The 27,016-nt window shown below is 43.9% G+C and overlaps 2 protein-coding genes across 2 annotated transcripts in view; both read left to right on the top strand.

The window, feature by feature from the left end:
- Nucleotides 1-10,853, top strand: part of CFAP221 (cilia and flagella associated protein 221) — a 70,933-nt gene extending 60,080 nt beyond the window's left edge. Inside the window, exons 17-25 of the mRNA XM_060261818.1 lie at nt 780-860; nt 3,034-3,141; nt 3,554-3,715; nt 6,382-6,540; nt 6,657-6,757; nt 8,783-8,875; nt 9,211-9,321; nt 10,121-10,186; nt 10,660-10,853. Of these exons, the coding sequence (XP_060117801.1) occupies nt 780-860; nt 3,034-3,141; nt 3,554-3,715; nt 6,382-6,540; nt 6,657-6,757; nt 8,783-8,875; nt 9,211-9,321; nt 10,121-10,186; nt 10,660-10,783 (1,005 nt within the window). The 3' untranslated portion in view covers nt 10,784-10,853. The remainder of the gene's footprint in view (nt 1-779; nt 861-3,033; nt 3,142-3,553; nt 3,716-6,381; nt 6,541-6,656; nt 6,758-8,782; nt 8,876-9,210; nt 9,322-10,120; nt 10,187-10,659) is intronic.
- A 10,503-nt stretch (nt 10,854-21,356) lies between these two features.
- Nucleotides 21,357-27,016, top strand: part of ESYT3 (extended synaptotagmin 3) — a 92,623-nt gene continuing 86,963 nt past the window's right edge. The window contains exon 1 of the mRNA XM_060262455.1: nt 21,357-21,716. Coding sequence (XP_060118438.1) covers nt 21,357-21,716 — 360 coding nt within the window. The remainder of the gene's footprint in view (nt 21,717-27,016) is intronic.

The following is a 27,016-nucleotide window of genomic DNA, read 5'->3' as shown; positions in this document are numbered from 1 at the left end:
CAGGAAGCAAAGGGTGGAAAGAGAAGTGTTGAGGATCCAGAAGGGATGGAGCTACCTCTCTGGAACTTACCCCTTACTAAGGGGTGGAGGAGCTGCTATTGAATATTTGAGATGACCTCTTCTGACAGAGAACAGGAACCTAGAGAGCCAGTCTCATAAGTCTCTGCCTCCATGGGCAAGGAAGGAAGTACAGTAGCATGGCCTAGGGCCTACCAGATTGCTACACATAGGCTGATTACAGACCGGCACTTTGGGTCGACTCAGAGACAACTCTGAAGTCAACCCAAAAAAAACCCTCCAGACGGCAACATCTGCCGCCTGCCCCTGTCCCATACTCACCCCATCCTCTGGGCCGATCCACCCTGCTCAAAAAGGCAGCACTTCAAAAGTGGTGCCTTTTCGCTATGGCACCTCTGAGGCGCCTCCCAGCCAACTGAAAAGTCAGGAAGCACCTAGAGAGCGCCCGGGGAGCCGCAGCGGGGACATACGAGCTTTCCTGATGCTCCCCGGGCACCCATGGCCCACCACTTTCTCCAAGCGTCATCCAGAAGCTCCGGGGCGCTCTATATTACTGTAATGTAGCACCCCTAATTTATTGTGGTTTTTAAATATTTATGTAACTGTTTTTAACCGTATTTATTAATTGCATGTTATTATATGAATTGGATTATTATAATCATGGTACACACCATGTCTTGTGAATGCCACCCTTTTTTGTACTGGATGACTTAATAACAGCAAAAATAGGTTATAAACATATAGACTGTATTTTTTTCCAGTTACCTGAAGTTCTTGGTACCGTTCCTGTCAAGCCTACTGAAACTGAGATTAAACACCTTCACCACTTCTTTGAACTAAAGGTCAGACACAACAGCTCACTAATCCCTGGGCTGGATCCAAACTAAACAGGCAATTTTTATTGCTTCCTCCTTCTTTCATCTCAATCCTCAGGTCCCCTGTTGTCTAGGAGCAGCATTTCATGGAGATCATCAGGAGGGAAGAAGACAAGAAAGTTTCATTTTGTTGATAGGAAGTTTACAGAGAAATCCTGAGTTATACCTATGTTGGAGCGCACAGATGCTGCAGAACTCAGGTGCCACTAGTCAGCTTCCTGAGGGCCAAGTTGTGCTGCGGCGGAGATGGGGAGAAAGTGTAGCTGGCTGCTTGTGAGGCTGTCACCATGGTGATTCTACTGTAGTGTGGCCTGGTGTACCGCTGAGGCAGGGGCGGCCTGAGGGGAGGAGCATTTTGGACCAACAGGATTGGCCAGTCCTGAGGCGGATAAGAACATAAGAGAAGCCATGTTGGATCAGGCCAACGGCCCATCCAGTCCAACACTCTGTGTCACATAAGAACATAAGAGAAGCCCTGTTGGATCAGGCCAATGGCCCCTCCAGTCCAACACTCTGTGTCACATAAGAACATAAGAGAAGCCCTGTTAGATCAGGCCAATGGCCCATCCAGTCCAACACTCTGTGTCACACAGTGGCAAAAAATTTTATATATACACACACACTGTGGCTAATAGCCACTGATGCTGTTGCACTTGACAATCAGGGCGGAGAGAGGCAGCTCCAGAGAGCCCAATCGCCTCTCCCACCCACCCCAGCAGAGACCCAGGCATATGCTCCACGGCTAGACAGATCATGATCATCCTTCTCCATAACTCAGCTAAGATGGGTATTAGTGTAGAGATCAATTTATTCTGATGGCCTGGACCAGAACATTGTCAAGTTGTATCAAGTATGTCAGATGGCCAGACATAGAGGAAAGTTTTCTGAACCACACCTCTCCACTCATTATTCCAACTTTGTTTTTAAAAAAAGAATTAAAAAATCCGAAAAAACTAGAAACAAGCCGCAGCACTTATCCACTCCTGAATATGCTGTTTCCACCCTTTAGTGCTCTAGCCTTTAAACCACTTCAAGTAAAACACCAGACAGAGGTTTCCTGTGCTTGAATTGCCTGGATAGCTTGTATAACTGAGATAACAAGGAGCCTTGTGGCGCAGAGTGGTAAAGCTGCAGTATTGCAGTCCGAGCTCTCTGCTCATGACCTGAGTTCAATCCCAGCAGAAGTTGGGTTCAGGTAGCTTGCTTAAGGTTGATTCAACCTTCCATCCTTCCGAGGTCAGTAAAATGAGTCCCCAGCTTGCTGAGGGGAAGTGTAGATGGCTGGGGAGGGCAACGGCAAACCACCCCGTTAAAAAGTCTGCCATGAAAACATGATGCGATGTCGCTCCAGAGTCGGAAACGACTGGTGCTTGCACAAGGGACTAACTTTACGTTTTAGCGCAGGGGTAGCCAAACTCGCTTAACATAAGAGCCACATGGAATAAATACCAGTTGTTTGAGAGCTGCAAGACATGAATATCAGATGTTTGAGCATAGGAAGGAAGGAAGGAAAGATGAATTGGAAGGATCAAAAGGAAGGTGGGAAGAAAGCAACTTTAAATGCATTCTCCAAGCCGTTGACTGGCTTGGCTTGGAGAAGTGACTGAAAGAGACCAATGCCTTCTCCAAGCTGGCTGATGGGGTGGGGGGGGCTTCAAGAGCCACAATATGTGTGAAAGAGCCACACGTGACTTCCGAGCCACAGTTCGGCCACCCCTGTTTTAAAGCATATCTCGCCTATGCTTGAATAGCCTGGATAGCTTGTGTATCCGAGATAACACAGCTCTAAATATTTTCTAGTGCACAGATTTGGATCAGTAGATTTTCAGGTTTTGTGGGGGGAGAAGATATAGGAGATTTTAAGCCACTCTGAGTCTCTGATTCAGAGAGAAGGGCAGGGTATAAATCTGCAATCTTCTTCTACATCTGCGTATGATGTGCAAGAAACCTTTTGAATTCAACCTCTTCAGTAGCATTTATAATAGTCAAATATAGGCTGAATAGTGTTAGGGGACTGGGAATGTGGTTAAGCATCTCCTGAGCACTGTTTTGTGACAGCACATTAATGTTGATAAACATAGTTTCATTGGATTATTAGGAATATCTACCTTCCTGCAATATTTTCCCTTTTTGCCCCCAGGTGCCTCAGCATTTCAGGCTTATGACATATCAGCCGTTCTGCATACATCATTCAGTAACCAGCTACAAAATACCAAAGTACTCTCAGACTCTGAGGAGGGGTGCAGAGGTAACTAGTCAGTCCAGCTCATTGTTTTGCTTTAAAAAAATTCATTTCATCTTTTATTTTATTTTTAAAGCGTTCTGCCCTGCATTTCTCCCCACTGGGGTCTTGAAGTGGTTTACAAAGAAACACAACAAATATAATTTAGACAAGCAGGAAAATATGGCTAATGCAACATCAACAACTTGGGCTCGTCATGGGTCCACTGGGCTGGCTCACTCAGGACCTTAGGCTGTGACCCATGGGCTGAGAGCCAAGGACCAAGACTCCTTTAGCTTTCTCCCTTTGGTTCACATCTCTAGCCATGCCCAAATTTAAATACTTGTAACAAAGCAGGGAACAGAGATATGCCCAACATGCACCCCAAGTGATGGAACAAATACAAAAAAAAACCCTTTTACTGTCTCCCTTTCATCAGGAAGAGCTGATCTCAGTCCTACCAGCTTCAGAAGAAAGGCTACGCCTTGCCTTGTTCCAACCAAAAGAGGATGAATCCTTGGAAATAGAAACCTCCCTGCTAAATCTTAGAGCTCCTGAAAATTTGCTTCATACGCCACAAGATCATCCGCTTCAAATTTTTGTAAGTTTTAAACAATGCAGATGAATGAATTATCCTTTTAGGGAGAAGGGCATAGTATGTATTAAGATTATTGATACAGAATCTTGGATAAATCATCTTCAGTACCTACCACATTAATGTATGCTTGGGCCTCACTCATTGATGATATATCAAAATGAAGATACTTCTACAGCAGATTGTTGCAGAAGGAGCTGCCTTAAAGGGAGTCAGTTCAATGGTCCATCTCACCCAGGAATGATTGGCAAGAGTTTTCCAATCCAGATCCTTCATGTTCTTTGCCCCTGAAGGAGGCAGTGGTCCGCCCTCTCATGAAAAAGGTTACATCAGACCCGACCGAATTGGCTCATTATCGGCCGGTCTCAAACTTGCCCTTTTGGGGCAAAATTATCAAGAGGGCTGTGGCATTGCAGTTACAGGGCTTCTTGGATGACGCTTCCACCTTGGACCCATACCAGTCCGGTTTCTGCCCGGGCACGGGGCGGAGACAGTGTTGGTCGCCCTCATGGATGACCTCCGGCGACATCTGGATTGAGGCGGCTCAGCGGTATTGCTGTTGTTAGACCTATCGGCTGTGTTCGATATGGTCGATCATCGGCTGCTGACCCGCTGCCTCGCCGATGCAGGAATTCGGGGGCTAGCCTTACAGTGGCTTTCCTCCTTCCTTGAAGGTCGGGGACAAAGGGTGGCGGATGGAGGAGAGCTGTCCCAGAGACACCTATTTAATTATGGGGTGCCTCAGGGGGCAGTTCTCTTCCTGATGTTGTTTAATATCTTCATGCGCCCCCTTGCCCAGATCGCCCAGAGACATGGGCTGGGTTGCCATCAGTACGCTGATGACACCCAGCTCTATCTATTGATGGGCAGCCAGACTGCCAACGCCCCTATAAATCTGGACCGGGCGTTGCAAGCCGTGGCAGGTTGGATTAAGCTGAGTGGGTTGAAGCTGAACCCAGCGAAGACAGAGGTCCTTTGCGTAGGTCGCGGCGGGCTGGGAGGGGAGATCTCCCTACCAGCCTTTGACTGATACCAGTGCACAGGGTCAAGAGCCTGGGAGTGCTACTGGAGCCCTCCTTGACAATGGAGGCACAGATAGCAGCCACTGCTAAATCCGCCTTCTTCCATCTCAGAAGGGCGAGGCAGCTGGCCCCCTTCCTGGAACGTAGCGACCTGGCAACAGTGATCCATGCAACGGTCACCTCGAGATTAGACTACTGTAATGCCCTCTACATGGGGCTGCCCCTGTGCCGAACTCGGAAGCTGCAGCTAGTGCAGAATGCAGCGGCCAGGCTGTTAGTGGGACTACCCCCGGTGGGAACATGTTCAGCCTAGGCTGAGGGAGCTGCACTGGCTTCCAGTTGTGTTCTGAGTTCGCTATAAGGTGCTGGTCATTACCTTTAAAGCCCTATATGGCCGAGGACCTGCCTACCTTAGGGACCGCCTCTCTCCATATGTTCCCCAGAGAGCACTGAGATCTAGTTCCCCAAATCTCCTAAAAATCCTTGGACCAAGGGAGGCCAAACTGAAAGTAACGAGGGAGCAGGCCTTCTCAACAATTTGCTCCCCACTGGTGGAATCAGCTACCGGAGGAAGTGCGAGCCCTGCGGGACTTTAAACAGTTCCGCAGGGCTTGTAAAACTGTCCTCTTTCAACAAGCTTACAAGGTGGAACCCTGAAAGTAACATCTGGCCATCTGGATATATATATTACTGTAATGTAGCACCTCTAATTTATTGTGATTTTTTAAATATTTATGTAACTGTCTTTTAACCGAATTTATTAACTGCATTTTATTATATGAATTGTATTATTATAATCATGGTACACACCATGTCTTGTGAGCCGCCCTGAGCCTGCCTCGGTGGGGAGGGCGGGATATAAATAAAAACTTATTATTATTATTATTATTATTCTCCTGTTGGGATGCACATCTTGGCTAGGTTCCTGAATGTTAAGAAGAATGGCAGATATTGGACTAAAATCTTGCCATTCTTTAATGTAGACAACTGTCCATGTAAGACTAATAAGGTGGAATCTGTTACACACATACTTTTATATTGTGGTTTTTACCAGGAAGAACAGTCTCATCATATACTACCATTACTGTCCAGATTTAATCCTCTGCAGTCTTATTTGAAATTTAAACCAGAAATATTATGTAACTTTCTTTTAGAAGATTCTCAGAGCTCTATACCCTATGCTATGGCCAAATTTTGTTACTATGCAATTAGGAAACGTAAATCCTTTGTGACTGGCGATACGTCATAACTTTGTATTGGTCTTAATCTTTTTTATATCAATGAGCCTATTTTATGTTATTTACACACTACTTTTGATTCATTGACTATTACTGTGGACTTTTGTTATTGCTGGCTCTTGCCATAATAAAAATTGACTGACTGAATGTAGACAACCACAAATCCTTCATACAGGTACGTACTGCCGTTACCATGAAATGTAACTTAGGGCTGCAGCACATCTCTTGGCACTTATCAGCTTCTTGCTTCCTTATTGGTTGACTATCCACTGAATTCAAAAGAAACTAGGATTTGCCTGTGCAGCACAAGTGTGTGATAAATGATAGCTTAGAATTTTCAGGTGTTTCAGAAATCAGGTGTTGAAATTACTGAGGTAAAACTTTTTCAGTCACTCTTTATTTTCTGTACTAGAATCCTAGCCCAGGACTATATGAATTTAAATGGCCGCTCCCTTATTCAGAAAGCAGCATTGACTATCACCTTTGCCCTCATCCAAAATATGCACTTACCAGGAAATACCCAATTAAATCCAGCGTTCTGACTACGCAAAAGAAATTTCTCCATCCCAAGGTAAGATTTGCTGAAGTCCATGATGACTGAGGCCTTAACAACTGAAAACATGTCTCTTTGGACCAGCAAAAATGGTCAGCAGCTTATTTTGATGGATGTGGCTGCTGTCATTTCAGGAAGTCATTCGCGGTGTGACTAATTGGAGAAACTTCCCACCAGTTATTCATTCAACCTTGCCCAATGTTCCTGCTCTGAACAGCACAGTGATCCTTTTCTGGTAAGAAAGAAAGATGATGTTAGTCAAAGCAAAGATCTACATGGACAGAAATCTGGGAGTAGGTGGCTTCGAGGCAGGGAGCCGAAGAACCTTACTGAGAAGTTTCTTGCTGTTAGCAAGCAACTTTTCTCAAGAGTTATCCAATGAGATACCTAAGCAGATGAACACACTACGAGTCTGAAGCTAGGTTGGTAGTTTATTGTGGCTGATTAATTGAAAATGACTCGATGATTTAGGTTTAAAAGCATCAGGACTGTGTTTCAGATGTCAGGATGGCTGCGTCCTGCTCTCCAGCTGGCTCAGAGAGCCAGTGTGATATCAGATTAGGATGGGGGAAACCCATCTCCAGCTCACTGGATGACCTGGAACCAGTCACTTAGCCTACTGTACCTCACAGGGGTGTTGAGAGGATAAAATGGAAGAGGGCCCATCTGAAGCTCCTTGAAGAAAGGATGAGATTTTAAAAATGTGATAGAGATGAGGGAAGAGGAAGACTGTTGATGAGCAGCTCGAGAAAGAGCTCAGATGAGCAGGATGAAGCTACTGCTTATCAAATGGTGCTGAAAGCTGATTGGACTGACTCAGATACTTGGGACAAAGGGTTGGTAAGCACCACTTGTTGTGCTTTATAAAATCACACTCTTAGATGGAGGCTAAAACATAAAAGGATGCGTGGTGATGTTGGGAAGGTAACAGAATAAGCATGTTCTATTTCTGTCCTTTAGAGGCTAGATTTTCCTCTTTTTCTGTCCTTTCACTGACTGAGCAGGGCTGGTAATGTGTGTTCCTCTCCCCTGAAGAAAGTGTCCCACCCTGTCAGTAAGATATATTTGGCTGTCCCACTGTGTCAGCAAGATATATTTTGGATATTTGCTCAGCCCAAGAACCTGAGGGAAGGGATAGGATAGCCTTGAAAATGGCACTTGAGACTCTTTACAATTCAAGAATAACAAAAGGTGTTATTTAACATCAAGGGGAAAGGTTAGGTGAAATCAGGTATTGAAATTATTGTAGTAAAACTAGTACAAGCACAGACTTTTGTTCTTATCATATCAGGTTAATGAGAGGTTCTTAAATTATTCACTGTTAATTTAAATGATTATATTGAGAGGCTTTTGTTCCAGTGTTTTCCCAAACACTCTGAGATACTTTATTTGTATAATTGCTGACTCTTTTGGTGCCCAGAAGGCTGGTACCCTTTTCCAGTACCCAAAATCCTTCTCTTGGAACACTAGCACTCTTCTTTAGTTGTTAACTGACCTTTAAGGTTGTCAAAGCCAGTTTCTAATCACACCAGGGATCTCTGCACTCCTCAGAGAGAACTCTCCCTGTTTGACTGGGCAAGGAATCTTCTCTCACAAGATCTATCCCCTTTCATTTTGGCCTGAATGGGAGTCTTCTCTGCTACCCAAACATCCTTGCCAATTTTCTCCCAGTTCTCTGTCTGTTCAAACTGCTCTAAGCTAATTCTGAATTCAGGACTGTGTTCAGTCAAAGTAGAAATCTGACTCTTAGCATTAAACCCTTTTTTCTGCAATGGCTAGTCTCAGACGGCCTCGGTACACATCTCTTCTCAGTCAACGCAGGAATTTGACTCACTCTCCTCAGCATCCAGCTCTCTCAAGACTTTTTTTCTAAGCTGTTTTCTAAGATGCCAACCAATCAGATTGCCTAGAGCAGCCTGTCACTCAAGGCTCTCGGGCTTTGTGAAGAATTAACCCCTCACAATCCTTTAGTTGAATGTGCAATACTTTTAAGCCTTATAAAAAGTACAGTCCATCACAGCATGTTATTATCTTTGCTCTTGTTTTGCTTTTTCTTGTTAAAAAAATGAATAGTGTTTTTAAGAAAAAAAATGCTAACCTTAGATAAACATGAAGTCCTTTGTGCCATGTTGCTGGAATGTTTATTTATTGGGTGATTTTAAGCTAATCAAAAGCCAGGTGCACTAGAGACAGCATTGCAGATACGTAGGTGTTTATCGTATTCTCTGCTTGACCCTGGTCCTGCTTGCATTTCTCACAGCACTGATCCTTATAATGCCGACATGCTTCCCAAAGATGTGCCTCCCATTTTTGATAGCTTACCACAGCAAGATAAAGAAAACATCATGGATGAGTAAGTTTGCTTTCTGGGGGTTGTTCACAATAAGTTATTGCATTTTGATTACACACAATCACACATATTGGATGAAGTTCGACTCGTGACAGTTTATACCTAGGAAACCACGGTTGGCCTTTAAGGTGGCAATGGACTCAGGGTTGGTTTTGCGACCACTAGCACAGCCGCCATCATAATACAATCACACCTGCACGCAAAGGAAACTCAGGCTTGGCTTGGCTTGGCCCAGCAGTTACTTGTGTATGGGAGGAAATAGTTGGCAATTAATTTGCATTGTCCTTTTTTTTAAAAAAGCTTCAAGATAAAGTGGATGTTGATTTATTGATTTGCAGAGATACTGGTTGGGAGGCTGCTGTGTTACTTGCTCCAGAAATAATAAAAGCTGAATTTCCACAGACTGACTACTCAACCGATGATAAAAGTAAAACACAAAAAGAGGGAAGGTAAGAGGAAATGTTCAGAAGAAGCACAAGGAACTTGTGCTCCATCTTCTAAAATACTGCTTACAGTGACTTCTGAAACATTGCTCACAGATTGTGTACTATTCCCAGCCTCTATGGTAGCCTATTCCCTACTTCTTGAGTGTTGGAAATGGTCATCTTTAGCATCCTATTAATGATTTCAATAGAGGACACTGTCTTAATCCATAATCATTATGAGCATTGTAAATGCAACAAGGGAACAACTGGAATCCAGATGTGAAAATTTAGTGGATGGCCTGTTGGTGGGGAAGGCCTGTTGTGAGCCGCCCTGAGCCTGCTTTGGTGGGGAGGGCGGAATATAAATCTGAGAAATAAATAAATAAGGCAATATTTCAAATTGCATAGAATTATTCTGTTTAAAGAAGGACCTGTGCACTCTGAAAGCTTGCTGTGCTTACTGTAATAACGTAGTTGAATTGCTGATGGAAACTGATTTACTGTGCACGCCTTTGATTAAGATCATATGTTCTTATGGCCAAGCTATATGTTTGCAATGCTGTTGATGAAGCAGCAAAGATAATGGTGAGAATTATCTCTGAGAGTATGTTCCCTTGATATTGAGTTGTTCAGTGTATAGGATTGCAGTTATATGCTGCTTAATCCATTGACTTTAGTGGATTCAGAAGAGTATAACTCTGTTTAGGGCTGTGCTCTTTGAAATTTGTGTATACTTGCAAGTCCTGTTGAAATCAAATGAATCTCAATTCTGAGTAGGATTGAATGGTACTGAGTAGTAATTAAAATTATGTTATCTTTTTAGTGATACAAATGCAGACCTTAAGCCTACTTCCTGCTTATCTCTGGATATTTTTGCTCCTGTTTCCAGGTAACTGATTATGTGACTTGAAAATAGCATTGATAGAGATTTGTTGTTGTTTTTTTCATTATCTTCACTCACAGTGCAATTCTAAACTGAAGGCATTGGCCTTAGAAGGGTACAGTTGGTTCAGAATTGTGCAGTCAGAGTTCCCATTTATTAGAGCTTTATGATAGGGGATTAATGTTGGTCATAGAATCTCAGATTAATGAAAACAAGGAAGGACCTAAAAGTGATCTACTCCTACCTTTTTAAATAGTTCAAGGTGCATTAGATCCCAAGTATAAAAATAAACAAGTATATAAAAATCAGAGGTCTAAATGTCTATATGGCTATTCCCATTCTGTACCCTGTGAATTAGGGGGAGAAATCAGTGGAAGTGTAATGCTACCCATTTAGGTCATATCCATTTATTTGAAGGACTCTCTTTCCTTGGGCTGATCCAGAAACAAGCGCTGAACTTTTTGTTTATCCTTTTGCAGAGATGTAAGAGAGACTCTGGAATGGTATTTTCAAACTCAGAATGATTTATATGGTCAAAGGATGCAAGAAAACCTGGAGAAACTGAAAGAAAAAGCCATTCAGAAACACCTAATTCTGGATTAAGTGCTGTCTGTCTGGCAGCTTTGTGTGAAAGTGTTCATGTGTCACTCAAATGTTCTGCATTTTCTATAATCTTGCCAGGGGCGGGGGCAGTTGTAAGAGAATTTTATTGGAAAGGAAGATTTACTCTGCAAATTCCTTTGCTTGGCAGGAACTTGGATCTGCACTCCCTCTCTATAACTATGCAGTCTTGGAACTTCAGAAATTTGGTTGTGGATCAGCAGGTTTTGGTGGTCAGCTTTGCCCATAAAGATTGGGATGATGACTGGGTAAAAAATCCAAAGTGACCAATAAATATCCCTATAAGCCCTCATGACCTCTCATGTTGATATGTGTATGTGTGTATATACACACACACGACACACACACATATACAAGTTTACTACTTAGCCAGCATGTCTATCTATATATGTACACATACATTGTACTGGATTATTTTCATATTTCTTTATATACAGAGACCATGATTGTTTTCAAATAAAATGCAGCTAAGCTGTTATACTCTTTATCTGAATTTATTGCTTTCATCTGTACTGTTGTTTCTATAGTTACTGCCTTCAGTTCCACTCTAGATTATGTGGATCATTTGTTTCAAGGTGACAAAGTATAAACTGCTTCCCTTGGTTTTTACAGGCTGCAGCCAGAGCCACTAATGGTAAGGACTGGAGAGGGGGGCAAAATTTGGGCAACTCAAGTCAGGTAGAAGGCCTTCAAGTCAGGTGAATGAGTTTTAGGAATGGGCACAAACCATGTGATGAGACAAAAATTGGGCCGAAATTTGGCTGGGTCAGGACGTGACGTTAGACACACATGTGGTCTCAGAATAGATCTCTGAGGTTTGGGGCACATCTTGAAAAAACAAAAACAACCCAGATTAAACCTGGCCAGAACTGCTAGACAGTGGTGTTTTCCTTGCAATATTCCTTTTAATATTTCCTTTTAATATTCCTTGCAAATGTGTTACACAAATACTAAACGGCATTGATACCTACAGCTACACTCAGGAGTCTGTAAATAATTTCTAATCACATCTACAAATCATGTTCCCTTTGAAATATCCAAGCAAGGTTTCATAAATGGACATCCAAAGAATAGTTGAACAGTGTTGTTAACTCTGAGAGAAAAATTTATTCCTTTTATCACATACTGGAATTCTCATAAACATTACATTAAAATGGAAAGATCTTGGTTTTTTAAAAAGAAATTGAAATAAACCTTTTTAAAATAAAATTAAAATGTCCCAGAATGTGTTGGCTTTATAAATGCAATGAAATAGTTACATCCAACCATTAAGGAAAAGCAAATCAAATACCTGGTTTGATGCAGACTGCCATGCAGTGAAAAACAATCTAATATCGATATTCCAGCAGTACTACAGGCTAAGTAATGCATCCGAAATTTCCTTTTTGCCTAATAGAATGAATTGTAGGCTATTTCTTTATTCTTAATACCTAGCATATTGTGTATTGTTTTTGTAAATTGTTGTATGCATCCAATGATCTAAATTGGATTCTTGTATGTTATAGACCAGTTCTATGAAGGTCTACAACACCTTCTAGAATTAAAACCAAAAAAAAGATGTCCTCCTCATCATAGGGGACTGGAATGCCAAAGTAGGAAGTCAAAAGGTGACCAGAACAACTGACAAGTTTGGCCGTGGAAAACATGCTGATGGACAAGCAAGCAGGTTTTAGAGATGGCCATTCCACCATAGGCTGATCTTGCATCATCTCATGGAGAAGTGCAGCTCTAAACCTAATGGAGCACTCTATGCTGCCTTTGTGGATTTAAAATCAGAATTTAACAGCAACCCCATGAATAGGGTCTGGCCAAAGCTTGAGAATTCCTCAAAAAACCAAAGAATTTATATACTTATTTGCTCACTGCATGAAGGAAACTTCCTAAAAGTAAGATGCAGTTGTCAAGAAATAGAATTTCTTGTTTCTTTTCTACACATTGGTTCAGGCCCCATTTTCAAATACTCGGCCAGAGTTGAAGCTGTAGATATCTAAATGGAAAACCACTATTCTTGTTTCTGAGATGACTGGGCACCCTGACCTTGTGATTATTAGATAATTGCCCAGCTATAGGGAGTGAAGCAATGCCTACGACTCCCTTTGGGTTCTCAGAGCCTTGGCACCTAGCAACCAATTAGCTGCATTCCATTCAATTAGAGTTTATGATTCACAATGGCTAGACCCGGGAAGATAGATTGCAGCAACTTTAGCCTGACCTCACTTAAGTCACCTGCTTAGATCACAGCATCAGTTGACATAATCTGAGATGTGATTGGTCTAATGGCCCAGGACCGCAGTGGATCTTAGTCCAAAAGTTTTTTGCCTTACTGTTAGGCTTTTGGAACCAAGCTATTGGGCTTCAAGCTGGATGGCATCTTGCTGGTTCTTTGCTTACTCTGTTTATCCATGCTGACTTGGGACTTTGACTCCCGATACAACCTTAGCTTCTGAAATGTTAACTTCTGGTAACTTTTGAACCAATGTCTTTACTGTTTAGCTAGTCTTTGGATTCAGTTTATTTTTGACTCCTCACTACCAAGTTTTTTTTTTTATATATTCTTGCGCAATTTTTAAATATATCTGGTGGCATTTTGTTCTCCAGACAGCTTCAATTTAAATCCAGGTGACTGTAGTGCTCACCTACTAGGTTAACTATTTTGTGGAAACTCAATCTTCAAGCGGCCTGCTTTGCAGGGTTGATTTTCTGGTTAAATCCCAGAAAAGGTTAGCAGCTTGCGCTTTGGCTTCCAACTGTTGGTAGAGACTCAAAAGGCTGGTGGCACCAACCTAACTGGGGCGTGTGGACACATACTCCAGGGTGTTTTTTTAAATTGTGTTTTGCTTGCCTTACCAAAACTGACCTTGGATAAGGGTTTTTTTGACAGCAGTCTTCAAGGCTATTAAGCAGGGGTGCATCCTGGCCCCTCTGCTTTTAACTACCGTATCAGTTCCTTGTCAAGTTTCCATTCTCCAAAGACTGCTGATGAAACAATTCATGCCTTACTATATGCAGATGATACTTATTCTATCTTTATCCTGGCACACTTTAATGCCCTACCTTCAACCCCCCCCCCCCCCCCCCGGAAGGCAGATGCCATCGTGTTATGCTCCCTCAATGGCTTTGTGTATGTCATATAAGGAAAGCGGAGTCTACTGGGCATGTTCTACTGCACTGCTCTTTCTATAATGACATGTGACATCAGTATATCACTCCAATTCTATCAACTGTTTACTAGATTTACTAGAAAGATTTGAGCAACTTTATGTCTCTCTCCTTCTTGAAGACTCTTTCCAGGAGACCACTAACAAAGTTGCCAAATTATGCCTTCAGGTGTGTGGGATACACAAGTGGCCGACTGAGTCTCAATAATTTACATGGAGGAGGGTATAATCTTTTATGTTCTCCCTCTTAATCTGCACTCACTGTTTTGTGCTTGTCGCACGATGTGTGTTCTCCTTTTTAAATTTCTGCTGACTCCCCAGAGCTGATGTTGTATTGAAACAAAATAAAATTGAACTTGAACTCTTCTGATTTTGCTCAATATTCCCTATGCACTTTCCTGTTACTATTCCATTCAGGCAGCAGATGGCAGCCATGGTAGGCGCTTCAAATACAAAAAGCCATCACAGCCAACTCCATTCGCTCTCACCAGCTTTTGCTGGCAACTACCACCATTTACTCTGATCAAATGTTTGTGGCCAAACATTTCAAAAGAATCCAATATGAAAGAACCTCCCCCTGAAGTACTGGAAGGCTTCATTTCTCTCCCCTGGGAGATGGGAGTGGGGTGTTCAAGATTCTCTTTTGTTTGCTACTGATTTAATTTTAAAATCAACATGCAGCTGTTAGATAAGAAAATCCATTAGTTCAGAGGACACCTCAACTAATTTAGGGTTGCCAGTTCTGGGTTAGAAAATTTGGAGATTTTGTGGGTACAGCCTGCAGAAAGGAGAAGAGGGGCCTCAGAAGGGTCCAATGCCATAGAGTCCACCCTCCAAAGCAATCCTTTTCTCCATTTTCTGAACGGATCTCTGTCATCTGGAGGTCAGTTGTAATACTGGGAGAACTCCAGGCCCCACCTGGAGGTTATCATAAAAGCCAGGTTCTGCAGTGCCTCTTCTGAGCCAGTGCCCAGCCCCTGTCATAAAGGGAGGAATAAACAGACCAAACCCAGCAGAGACTGACACACTATTGCAGGAGCGGCCCAAGGGCTCATGGCACCCTAGGCACCGCCCCCCCCCCAGCACTGTGGCACCATGCTCCCGCCTCTTCCTCCCCCCTGCACTGCCGCCTCCTCCCTCCCTGGATGGGAAGGAGGCAGCAGCTGCAGTGCGTTTCTGGACTTCACCCTTCCTGCTGCTGGCCTGCCCTGGGCACGGACAATGAACGCACCGTGGTTTTACCTGCCGATCAGCTGGTTGTGGGGGGTGGTTTCCCTGGACGTTCACTTGCAGGTCTTGTTTCTGCCTCATTAATAAAGTACGATGGTACTGAAATTGACAAAACTATGGCATCACAGATACCTTTGTTTGATAAATTCATGGGTCTCTGACCCCGGGCAGAACACAAAACAGTTTCTAAGTGCTCAATTTCTGAGCAATGTACGAAGTTCAGAGTTAGTGGCAATGTTCTTCTCACTTCAAACTCATATCCTGCAAAGCGAGTACAAGCACATTTTGAGGCAATTCAGAACAGGGCCCATGGCCCATACCACCTAGGATTTTATATATCTTGGCCTCTTAGAACACTGCTTAGAAATTCCACCTTAAAAACACAGATATTCAGAACAAATCATTAATGAAAATCACATGATCCAATTTATGGGAAATGACTGCATTCCTGTGCATGGTATATTTCCGCTCTTCAGGTTCAACTTGCAAAACACATTGGGCTTCAACAAACGATCTTCAGACAGCTGAATTTTACAACTTTAACTTTTAATTAACAATGCAAACTGTTTCTTTAGAAATTACTTTTAGAAATTACACTACAATCAAATATTCTCCCAGTCCCCTGTTACCCCCTCTGCTCCCACAAGCATCCTCTCCAGCCATATCCCACCTCCCCACCCCAGCAGTTGCCATGTGCTGCATCTAAGTACAACACAGCTGTTAAGCTGAAGCTATTCAGAAACCCCTGTACTTAACTGACACTGAACGTGTTTCTTCTAATAGATGCTCTTTGAATGAACTCATTAGCTATAACATTAAGATCAATTTCCTGAGAAATATGTCCATGAAGAAGAGTCAAATGATTGAGCCTATCCTGTCTCATGCTTAACTGTAGCTACCTTGGTAGGGTTGCCAAGTCCAGTTCAGGAAATATCTGGGGACTTTGGGAGTGGAGCCAGGAGACTTTGGAGTGGAGCCAGAAGACAGTGTGATGGAGCCAAAAGCAAGGTTGTGACAAACACAATTGAGCTCCAAAGGGAGTTCTGGCCATCACATTTAAAGGGACTGCACACCTTTTCAGTGCCTTCCCTCCATTGGAAATGATGAAGGATAGGGGCACCTTCTTTTTGGGCTCATAGAACTGGACTCCACAGTCCAAACTTTTTGAAACCTTGGGGGTTGTTTTGAGGCAAGGCACTGGATGCTATCCTGAAAATTTGGTGCCTCTACCTCACAAAACAGCCCTTCCAGAGCTCCAGACACCCACAGATCAATTCACCATTATACCCCATGGGAATCGATCTCCATAAGGAATAATGCAGTGTCCAGCAGACATTTCCCTTCCCCCCTGTGCTGTTTTCTGATGACCCAGAAGCAGAGGGAGGGCCCCCAAACTGGGGGATCCCCTGCCCCCAACTGGAGATTGGGCAAACTGGAAACTGCAGTGTACTGATTAGCAAACACTAGAAATAAACCACTGTGTTTTTATGTTGCAAATAAATGCTTAAGCAATTTCTTTAATAATGATGCAATTATATATTGTTATCATCACAAACCAAAATTCATTAAATGTCCATAGAAAAATCAAAAAGTTATTTCACACCACTCTTGTCAGGTAGTATTTCAAAATCAGATTGTTATTTCACATCACTCTTGTAAGGTAGTACTTTACAGTCCACTGTCTCCGTTCTCCTTTGCTTGAAAGACGCAGACAGCACCACGCTTGTATATGATTCCTCCTATGGGCAGCAGACTGAAGTCTGACAGGTGTGGCGGCTACACAGGTCCTAGGTTCAGTTCTGTGTTTCATTCACCTTCCACTGGCCGCTTTCTTTTCGCTTTGGAACCCGTGCTAAAGGCAATTGCTCACACGTTACAATACAATGTTACTTTGCAGCTTGCATGAATGGGACAGGGGGGCAAAGCAGTTCGCATCATTCTCCTCTCCCCCTATGTGATCTGAACAACAACCCTGAGAGGAAGGTTAGGCTGGAAGTCTATGCCTGGTCCAAAATCACCCATTCAGCTGCCTTTCCCTTGCTGTCTTCCCACCCACCCAAGTGAAGGTATTCCCTCCCCCCACCCTCACCTCAAGGGGTGCTGATCTCTGCCATCTATTTGGATAGCAGTTGTAATTCTGAGTGATCTCCAGCCCTCACCTTGAGATTGGCAACACTTCCCCCAGGAGGAAAGGCCTTTCCCTCAGAGGCCTATGGTAATCCCTTGGGAATTCCCCAGCAACCTGGAAAGATACCACTAAAGGCCTCTAGGCGGGTGCTCCCTGCCTGCTGCCAATCTCCAGGTGAGGCCTGGAGATCTCTTAGAATTACAACTGCTATCCAAAGAGATGGCACAGATCAGCTTCCCTTGAGGTTGGCTGGGGTGGGGGACATACAAGTTAGGGCTTCAGAGTGGGATCTGCCAGACCCAGGTTCTTACTCCTAGTACAGATAATAAAGCAGTCAACAAATGTGAGAACTGAGTTGGAGCCCAGTAGCACCTTTAACACCAACAAAGTCGTGTATATAACCCCTTCAGGGGGGAGGCATTTGTGAGTTTCCAGCATTGTGCAGGGTGTTGGACTAGATGACCCTAGAGGTCCCTTCCAACTCTATGAATTTATGATTCACATAAAATCCTTAAGTGCCTTCTTACCTTTTGATATTGTTTCAGACACTAGAGTTTCTGGGGTTACACACAGACACAAATATTTCTCTGACATGAGGCATGGATATTTTTTTTTGCTAGGGGGTTGGATGGGGTATAAATTCATACTTTCATACCTCCATACTTTCTTTGCCAACAGACACCAAACATGTTTAAGTATTGATGTGTTCTGCATTAATCTAAAAAGTCCCAAGATATAGCAAAAAAAATTGCAGAAAACTTACCTTTGTTATGTCAATTGTCCTCCTTCAGCCCTCTAGACAGGCCAGATGAAAAATCTCTGATGACTGATTTCCTTCTTGGCAGCCAGAGGAAAAAAACACACCGAGGGAATAGCTGCTTTACCACTTCACATGCCTTTGAAGTTGATAATTTCAGAGTATTCCCAGCAGGGGTTTAGCCCTCAGGAAAAAAATTGGGGGGGGGGGAGTCCTGGAGCCCCCACGTACTTTATGCCTATGCATCCAACTACTAACCAAGGCCAACCCTGCTTAACTTCCAATATCTCATGAGATCAGGCTAGCCATCCAGTTAGGGTTGCCAGCTTCCAGGAAGGGCCTAGAGCTCTGCCAGAATCACACTTTGTCCCCAGACTACGGAGATTAGTTCCCCTGGAGGAAATTACAGCTTGGAAACTTATGTCCTGAAGTGTGATCACATACCTGCTGAGCTCCCTCCCTTGCAGGAATTTTCCTACCCAGAGTTGGCACCCCTATATCCAGCGCAGGTGACGGGATGTACTAAAACGAATGACATAGGAAACAATGGGAGAGCCTGGATTGCCCTTTGGATATAATGGGAGAGAAGATTGCCAGTTGACTTGCATGAGCTCCATTGAGATACATTGAAGCACCACTTCTGGTAAGATGGCGCAGTGAAGCGCAGAGTTTTGCCAAGCTCCGCTGTTCGCTGAGCTTAGTGGGCTCTAGAGGGGGCTTTCAGTTAGAAAGTACCTTTTAAAGAAGCGTCCGGGGGACACTTCGCAGTCTGGGGAGCTGGTGGGAACTTGGAAGGGAGGCGGAGGCTTCCCTTTTAATTCCAACCTTTCCCATGGAGCCTACTAACGCTTCGGCGTTCAACTGGGCCACCGGACAGGAGCTGACAGGGCAGCAGAAAACTCATGCAAGACTGCCCGTGCTGGTAACGTTTTCTTTTTGAGAAATTTTGGCTTACTTGAAGAGGAATACCTCGACAAAGGCTGGAAGAGGCTGCAGGGGAACGGCCAGGGCAGCAGCGGCGGTGGCGGTGCGGTGGTGAGGCTGGAGAAAGAGCGAAAATGTAGGCAGACGAACTTTTCTAAGTGTGACGGTGAGCGGGAAGCGGTAGTAGTAATGTGGGGATTAACATCTTTTAAAAAGTAGGTTAGAGTTTTCCTTTTAGTATATGCATTGTGTTGGAGATATTCAGCTAAAAAGCATCTACGTTGTGTGGCCAGGAAAGGACATTCTAATGTAATATGGGATATAGAATCAAGGACTCCTCATTCACATGGACATAATCTATTTTGGAGAGGTATCTGTCTAAACCTACCAAAGAGAACTGTTGATGGGAAGGCATTTAAACGTGCCAGAGTAAAAGTCCGATGATGGAATGGGGAATCTAAAGTAAAAAAATAATGCGGTATCTTCCCATGTCTTTGGAGTATACCTAGATTGGCTGCAAAGCAAACGGGGATGTGCGGGGAACACTTTTTGGTATTTGTGATCCATAAACCTTAGTTGGATTGTTCTTAAAATATATAGTTCGTCACATAAGAAAAGAATGTCCACCTCAATAGTTTGTGGATAAATGTAGAGAGCCAAGTAATGCTGTGCCTGTCTTTCATCAGGTAGTATAGTAAACTTCCTGAATCCGTTCTGAAATGAATTTTTAGCCAGAATGTAAAAGCCATAATCCAGGCTCTGGTTTCTAGAAGATGTAAATTTAGCTCTGCACAAATGGATGAGTTGGCAACACATTTGGGAGCACCTAAAATCTGACAGAAGAATGATGATTGCACATTCTCCACACAGGGACTAAAGGCTCCAATCCAGAAAGGTATTCCATCTAGCAACTATACCGTAGCAATCCACAGGAAGAGGTTGAGAATCTTAACATTTCCCTGGCAATCTGGTCCCAGAGGGTTGTAATCCACTCATCCACTCTGCAATCGAGTCCCAGAGGGTGGCAACCCCCCCGCCCCCCGCAATTAAAACCCAGAACCAAAGATTTCAGGTTTTCACGGCTGGTAACATCATTAGGGTTTGTAGAATCTTTCGGGCTCAAGTGCCGTGTTCTACTGGAGAAAGCTTTCCTTCCAGATGTTTCGTTCTCAGCTGCAGAGAACATCCTCAGTGGTGTTGCAGCCGGAGCAGGTGCTCTGACCTTCTTGGCTGCTGTGCATTGAGTGACTTTCTCCAGTAGAACACGGCACTTGAGCCCGAAAGATTCTACAAACCCTAAAACCCAGAACACCTGTGCCAGCCCCAGGGGCAAGAAATGTGCCCTTTCCCCCCCTTCCAACCCCATGCCAGGATACTTGCAAATTGTTTTGACTTCCCTGGAAAATCCATTCCAGCTGTTTATTGCGGCCGTTTCTATGCCATGTATTTGAATGGAACCCGTGTTTCTGTTGGGGTTTAGAGATAGTTTAGCAGAGTTGCGTGGAGAGAACCACAATAATCAAGCCAGGCACACATTTTAGCTTAAGAACAAAGTAGTTTACTTTTACTATGAGGAAAGGGTTACTGGGATTACTAGAAAACAAAGAAGGACTCAATATCCTTTCTAGCTTCTAAGCTACATCTCGACTCTATGGAGTCCAAACTCTAACAGCAAGAAGATCTGAGGACTTACACAAAGGGCTGTAAAACTGACCAAATGGTTTCCCCCAGACCACCTCCCAAATATATGGATTAACCAATTAGGGCATTGCTTCAATGGTCACTTTACATTTTGACAGCTAGCCTGAGCAGGAAATACGTGCACACATTCTCATTGGCTCTATCTCTCACTGGCTAAGCATCAGCATGCATATACATTCATTTAATTAACTCATGACAACAGGAAGTGAAATTTCAACAGAAAACCCAACAGTTTCCCACGGGCAATCTTGTCATTCATTTTAGTACATCCCCAGGTGATCTCCTTCCCATGAGTTCCTGGAGCACACCTTCGTTACAACTAACAACTAACAACTAACTTACAACTAACTCTCTTGCGGAATCAACTTTCGCGGCCCCGGGAGGAGGTGCGCCTCAAGGCGCGCTTGACTGCTGCAGTCGCGGCCGGCCGGGCAGCCCTCGCAGGCGGAGCACGAGCAGCCCTGCTCTCCACGGCGCGCTCTAGAGGCCAGCGGGGGGACTGCGCCCGGAATGCGCCCACGTGCCCGCCCCTTGGCCGCGGCTTGAGCGGCCGGCAGCAAGTCCGCAGTCGCGCTTGGGCGTCCCGCCACTCAGGAGGCAGCGGGGAGGGCAGCCGGCGTGGGAGCGACTGCGAGGAGCTGCAGCCCCGTCGGGCCCATGAGAGCGGCGCGCCCCCAGGCGGGGCAGTGTGGCGCTGGAGCGAGTTGGGGCGAGCCGGAGCCGGAGTCGGGCGGCCGAGAGCTGCTGCGCCTGCTGGCCGAGCTGAAGCCGCCCCCCTTCGTGCTGCGCGAGCTCGGCTCCCACCTGGCGCGGCTGCTGCTGGCCCTGGCGCCGGTCTACCTGGCCGGCTACCTGGGCCTCAGCGCGAGCTGGCTGCTGCTGGGCTGGCTGCTGTGGACGTGGTGGCGCAGGAACCGGCGCGGGAAGCAGGCCCGGCTGCTGGCCGCCTTGGGGCTGCTGGAAGATGAGCAGCGAGCCATTAGCCGCGCCGTCGCCTTGCAGCAGCTGCCTGCCTGGGTGAGTGAGGCTGAGAGCTCTCCGGCTGGGCTCGGCTCAGTGCTTGCCGGTCTGCCCCTGTAAGGATGCCGCATCCAAGAAAAGGCTTCACTGGGGATCTAGTTGGCCTTTCTCTAGACCTAACCTGATGAGTTCAAAGCGGCATTGCGTTGAAATAATTGAGGGAGGACACTAGGCGATCACACCAATGTACAATAGCAGAGTGTGGTAAGCACCTGCTGCTACTGGACTCTTTACTGTTTTGCAGCCACACACTAAGGTGGCTAGCTCCTCTGGATCTAACAGCAATGTAAAGCATTCTGTGGGTAATTAAGAGTCTTATGTTCTGGGTCTCATTTCAATAGGCACCCTTAATACTTCTGAACAAGTATGCATGCGCTGAAGTTCTCCACCTTTTGTCTCTCGGTCAGGAGTTCCTGGAGAAGCGTGTTCTACACTGATGGAACCACAAACTTAGTGAAGTCCACCCAAACCAGATTGGTGTTCACTTGTGGGCATCCAGAAAAGATGTCTGTTAACTGTTCTGTCAGGATTTTAATGGATGTTAATAGTCTAGAACTGTTTAACAGATCTCTCTATGGTTGATTAACTTTTAGTATAGTTCCCAAATTATGTGAGCCTTAAACTCCACTGCTGCCTCTAAGTGGTTGTGATTTCTCCTGGTTTAGGTGTTCTTATAGCTTCTTCAACTTCCTGGTATATTGGTAGAGCAAAAGGCTACTCAAGGAGCATCCGCCATTAATTGGGGGGAATTGGGGCTGTGGTATATAATGTGCTAAATGAGATATGCCCAGGAATAATTTGTGGATTAACACAGGAAGTTTAATGGTTTTTTGAACAATGAGAACAAGAACAGCCCTGCTTGATCACACAAGTGGTCCATGTAGTACAGCGTCTTTTCTCACAAAGTGGCCAAAGCAGTTTCTCTGGAGGTTCAGCAACAGGACATAGAGGCTGAGGCTTTCCCCTGATAAAGCACATGTTCTCCCCACCCCCAGCTAGAAAAGGGTGTGAGATATGAAGCAGTTGGAAACAATATCTTTGCTTGGGAGAATTTCTGACAAGGCTTCAAAGCCAATATATAGCTCTTAGAACTAAGATTCAGAGGTTGGCTGCCTTGAACATAGAGATCCCCTTTTGTCACTATGTCTAGTAGCCACCGATAGACCTATCCTCTATGTATCTGTCTAATCCCCCTTTTAAAGCCATCTGAGCCTTCACAATTTAATCACTCACTGTGTAAAGATTTATTTCTTCCTGTCTCTCCTGAATCTACTGTCCATCAGCTTCATCGGATGCCCTCAAGTTCTAGAATTTTGGGAGAGGAGAGAAAAGTTCTGCTTGTCAGCTTTGCCCATCCCATGCATAATATTATAAACACCTTAGTCATCCATTTTCTAAACGGAAAAGTCCCAGACTCTTCAGCCTTCTCTCATAGGAAAGGTGCTCCAGCTCTCTAATCATCTTAGTTGCCCTTTTCTGTACTTGTTCAATTCTTAAAAATGCCTCTAAATTCTGTTTTGTCTATACTGAATATATGCTTGAGTTTTTAATGAAAGTTTGACAGTATAGGATCTCTAGAAATATTGCTTAGTTGGGAAGACTAGTATTATAATAGAAGTGTGAGAAAGACTTTTCCCAAGAGGAAGTCAGTCCTTTCCCTTCTTCTTATGGGACCAAAGTTCAAATTTCTTCCAAACAGTTCAATTCAAATGATTTGAACCCTTACCCAGAAATGAAATCCACTTCATTCTGTTGACATTTGATTTATTTCTGGTGCTCACAATATCACCCAGCATTTCCATTATGATCCACTGACAGTTCCAAAGATACCACCAGGAAATTAAGAACATAAGAGAAGCCATGTTAGATCAGGCCAGTGGCCCCTCCAGTCCAACACTCTGTGTCACATAAGAACATAAGAGAAGCCATGTTAGATCAGGCCAATGGCCCCTCCAGTCCAACACTCTGTGTCACAAAAGAACATAAGAGAAGCCCTGTTGGATCAGGCCAGTGGCCCCTCCAGTCCAACACTCTGAGTCACATAAGAACACAAGAGAAGCCATGTTAGATCAGGCCAATGGCCCCTCCAGTCCAACACTCTGTGTCACATAAGAACATAAGAGAAGCCATGTTAGATCAGGCCAATGGCCCATCCACTCCAACACTCTGTGTCACACAGTGGACAAAAAATATATATATGTATAAATTATATATAATTATATATATATATGTATAAATTATATATATATATATATATATATATATATATATATATATATATATATATATATATATATATATATATATATATATATATATATAATTCCACATGTTAATCACCCTTTGGGTTAAGAAGTACTTCCTTTTATCTGTTTTAACCTGTATGCTCAGCAATTTCATCGAATGCCCACGAGTTCTTGTATTGTGAGAAAGGGAGAAAAGTACTTCTTTCTCTCCTTTCTCCAGCCCATGCATTATCTTGTAAACCTCTATCATTTCACCCCACAGTCGACGTTTCTCCAAGCTAAAGAGCCCCAAGCGTTTCAACCTTTCTTCATAGGGAAAGTGTTCCAGCCCTTTAACCATTCTAGTTGCCCTTTTCTGGACTTTCTCCAATACTATAATATCCTTTTTGAGGTGCGGCGACCAGAACTGCACACAGTACTCCAAATGAGACCGCACCATTGATTTATACAGGGGCATTATGATACTGGCTGATTTGTTTTCAATTCCCTTCCTAATAATTCCCAGCATGGCGTTGGCCTTTTTTATTGCAATCGCACACTATCTTAACATTTTCAGTGAGTTATCTACCACGACCCCAAGATCTCACTCTTGGTCAGTCTCTGCCAGTTCACACCCCATCAACTTGTATTTGTAGCTGGGATTCTTGGCCCCTATGTGCATTACTTTGCACTTGGCCACATTGAACTGCATCTGCCACGTTGACGCCCACTCACCCAGCCTCAACAGATCCCTTTGGAGTTCCTCACAATCTTCTCTGGTTCTCACCACCCTGAACAATTTAGTGTCATCTGCAAACTTGGCCACTTCACTGCTCACTCCCAACTTCAAATCATTTATGAACAAGTTAAAGAGCATGGGACCCAGTACTGAGCCCTGCGGCACCCCACTGCTTACCATCCTCCACTGCAAAGACTGCCCATTTATACTCACTCTCTGCTTCCTATTACTCAGCCAGTTTTTGATCCACAAGAGGACCTGTCCTTTTACTCCATGACTCTCGAGCTTTCTAAGGAGCCTTTGATGAGGAACTTTATCAAAAGCTTTCTGGAAGTCAAGGTAAACAACATCTATAGGGTCTCCTTTGTCCACATGTTTGTTCAGTCCCTCAAACAAATGTAACAGGTTAGTGAGGCAAGATCTTCCCTTACAGAACCCATGCTGATCTTCCTCAATAACCCGTGTTCATCAATATGCCTACTCATTCTGTCCTTGATATTGGTTTCTACCAACTTTCCCGGTATTGAAGTCAGACTGACTGGCCTGTAATTTCCTGGATCTCCTCTGGAACCCTTTTTAAAGATGGGGGTGACATTGCTACCTTCCAGTCCTCAGGAACGGAGGCAGATTTCAATGAAAGATTACAGATTTTTGTTAGAAGATCCACAAGTTCAGCTTTGAGTTCTTTCAGAACTCTTGGATGTATGCCTTCCGGACCTGGTGACTTATTAGTTTTTAATTCGTCTATCAGTTGTAGGACCTTCTCTTTTGTCACCTCAATCTGACTCAGGTCTTTCAACACCCCTTCCAAAATTAGTGGTTCTGGGGTGGGCGAAAAGTTCTCATCTTCCACAGTGAAGACGGAGGCAAAAAATGCATTCAGCTTCTCAGGTATTTCCCTGTCCTCCTTCAGTAATCCTTTTACCCCATGGTCATCCAAGGGCCCCACTGCCTCCCTGGCTGGTTTCCTGCTTCTAATATATTTGAAGAAATTTTTATTGTTGGTCTTTATGTTTTTTGCAATATGCTCCTCATAGTCCCTTTTTGCCTGCCTGATCACAGTCTTGCATTTGATTTGCCAAAGCCTGTGTTCCCTTTTATTAATCTCACTTGGACTGGTTTTCCACCGCTTAAAGGAGTCCTTCTTACCTTTTACAGCTTCCATTACTTTGTTTGTTAACCATGCAGGCTTTTTCTTATACCTGTTTGTGCCTTTCCTAACTTGTGGTATGTTAGTAAAAATTGCTAGTAAAACACATGTTTCTCCCACCCTCAGCTAGAAAATGGTGTGAGATATGAAGCAGGTGGAAACAATATCTTTGCTTGGGAGAATTTCTCTGACAAGGGTTCAGCGCTAATATATAGCTCTTAGAATACACAGCTGCAAAGTCAGAAGCTGGACAGGAAAATTTAAAATCCATTGCATGCCTTCAGTAAGTTTCTCAGTGAGTTACAGTTCTGCCTGCAATATTATCTCAGAGACCAGTTACACTCAGTAAAGCAGTGTAAGTTGCTACATCTGCCTCTGAAGTACTTTGAACTGTTATTGGAAAATATTGCATCATGAAGACATTACATCCTCTAAAAAGTCCTCATAGTTCCCAAATGTTGGGTGTATCGTTAACCCTTTGGTGTTCTAGTAAAGCCAGCTTACTGTTATGATTTGAAGCTATCCAGATGTTCTAGCCAATAGGTCTTAACCTAGGCATTTTTTCCTGCAACTGGAATTCATGCTGTGCTTGCTGTAATGCCATTCAATCAGAATATCACATTATCGCTGTGGGGAAAAAATCCAGTACATTTCCATCAGCATTTTGGATATCAGCTCAACACAGTCCTCAAAATATCTTTTATATCTCTAGCTTCCAACATCAAATTCTTAGATGCCCAGCCCAGTTTTATAAACAGTAGGGAAGAAATGGATTCTGGTAATATGAGGGAGTAGCTACAATACAATATGAGGGAGTAGCCTGCCAGCTCTGACTGTACAATTCAAGTCTTAATGTTGAACAAGTTTTACCTTTTTAAATGAAATTGTGGGAAAACATAACATATTGACAATCCTTATTGTCCTCACACCAACCCTGTGAAATAGATTGGGCTGGTCCAAAGTCAGTGAGATTTACAGCAAAGTGGGGATTCAATGCTGGATCTCTAAGTCCAAGTCTTGAATGATTATACCACACACTAGCCCTCTTAGATGTGGTCAGTATTAGTGCCATGTGAAGAGGCGTGATGGATGTGCAAACTGAATTGAGGTTCTAGGGGCAACCTATTGAGCTGACAGTGGCAGGGCAGGATTTCAGCCCAGACGGCCTCAGGACTCTCTCTTT

This window comes from Heteronotia binoei, chromosome 21, assembly GCF_032191835.1.
Source record: "Heteronotia binoei isolate CCM8104 ecotype False Entrance Well chromosome 21, APGP_CSIRO_Hbin_v1, whole genome shotgun sequence".
NCBI lineage: Eukaryota > Metazoa > Chordata > Lepidosauria > Squamata > Gekkonidae > Heteronotia > Heteronotia binoei.
Note: the sequence above shows the minus strand (reverse complement) of the source record. Positions and strands in the feature narration are given on the sequence as shown.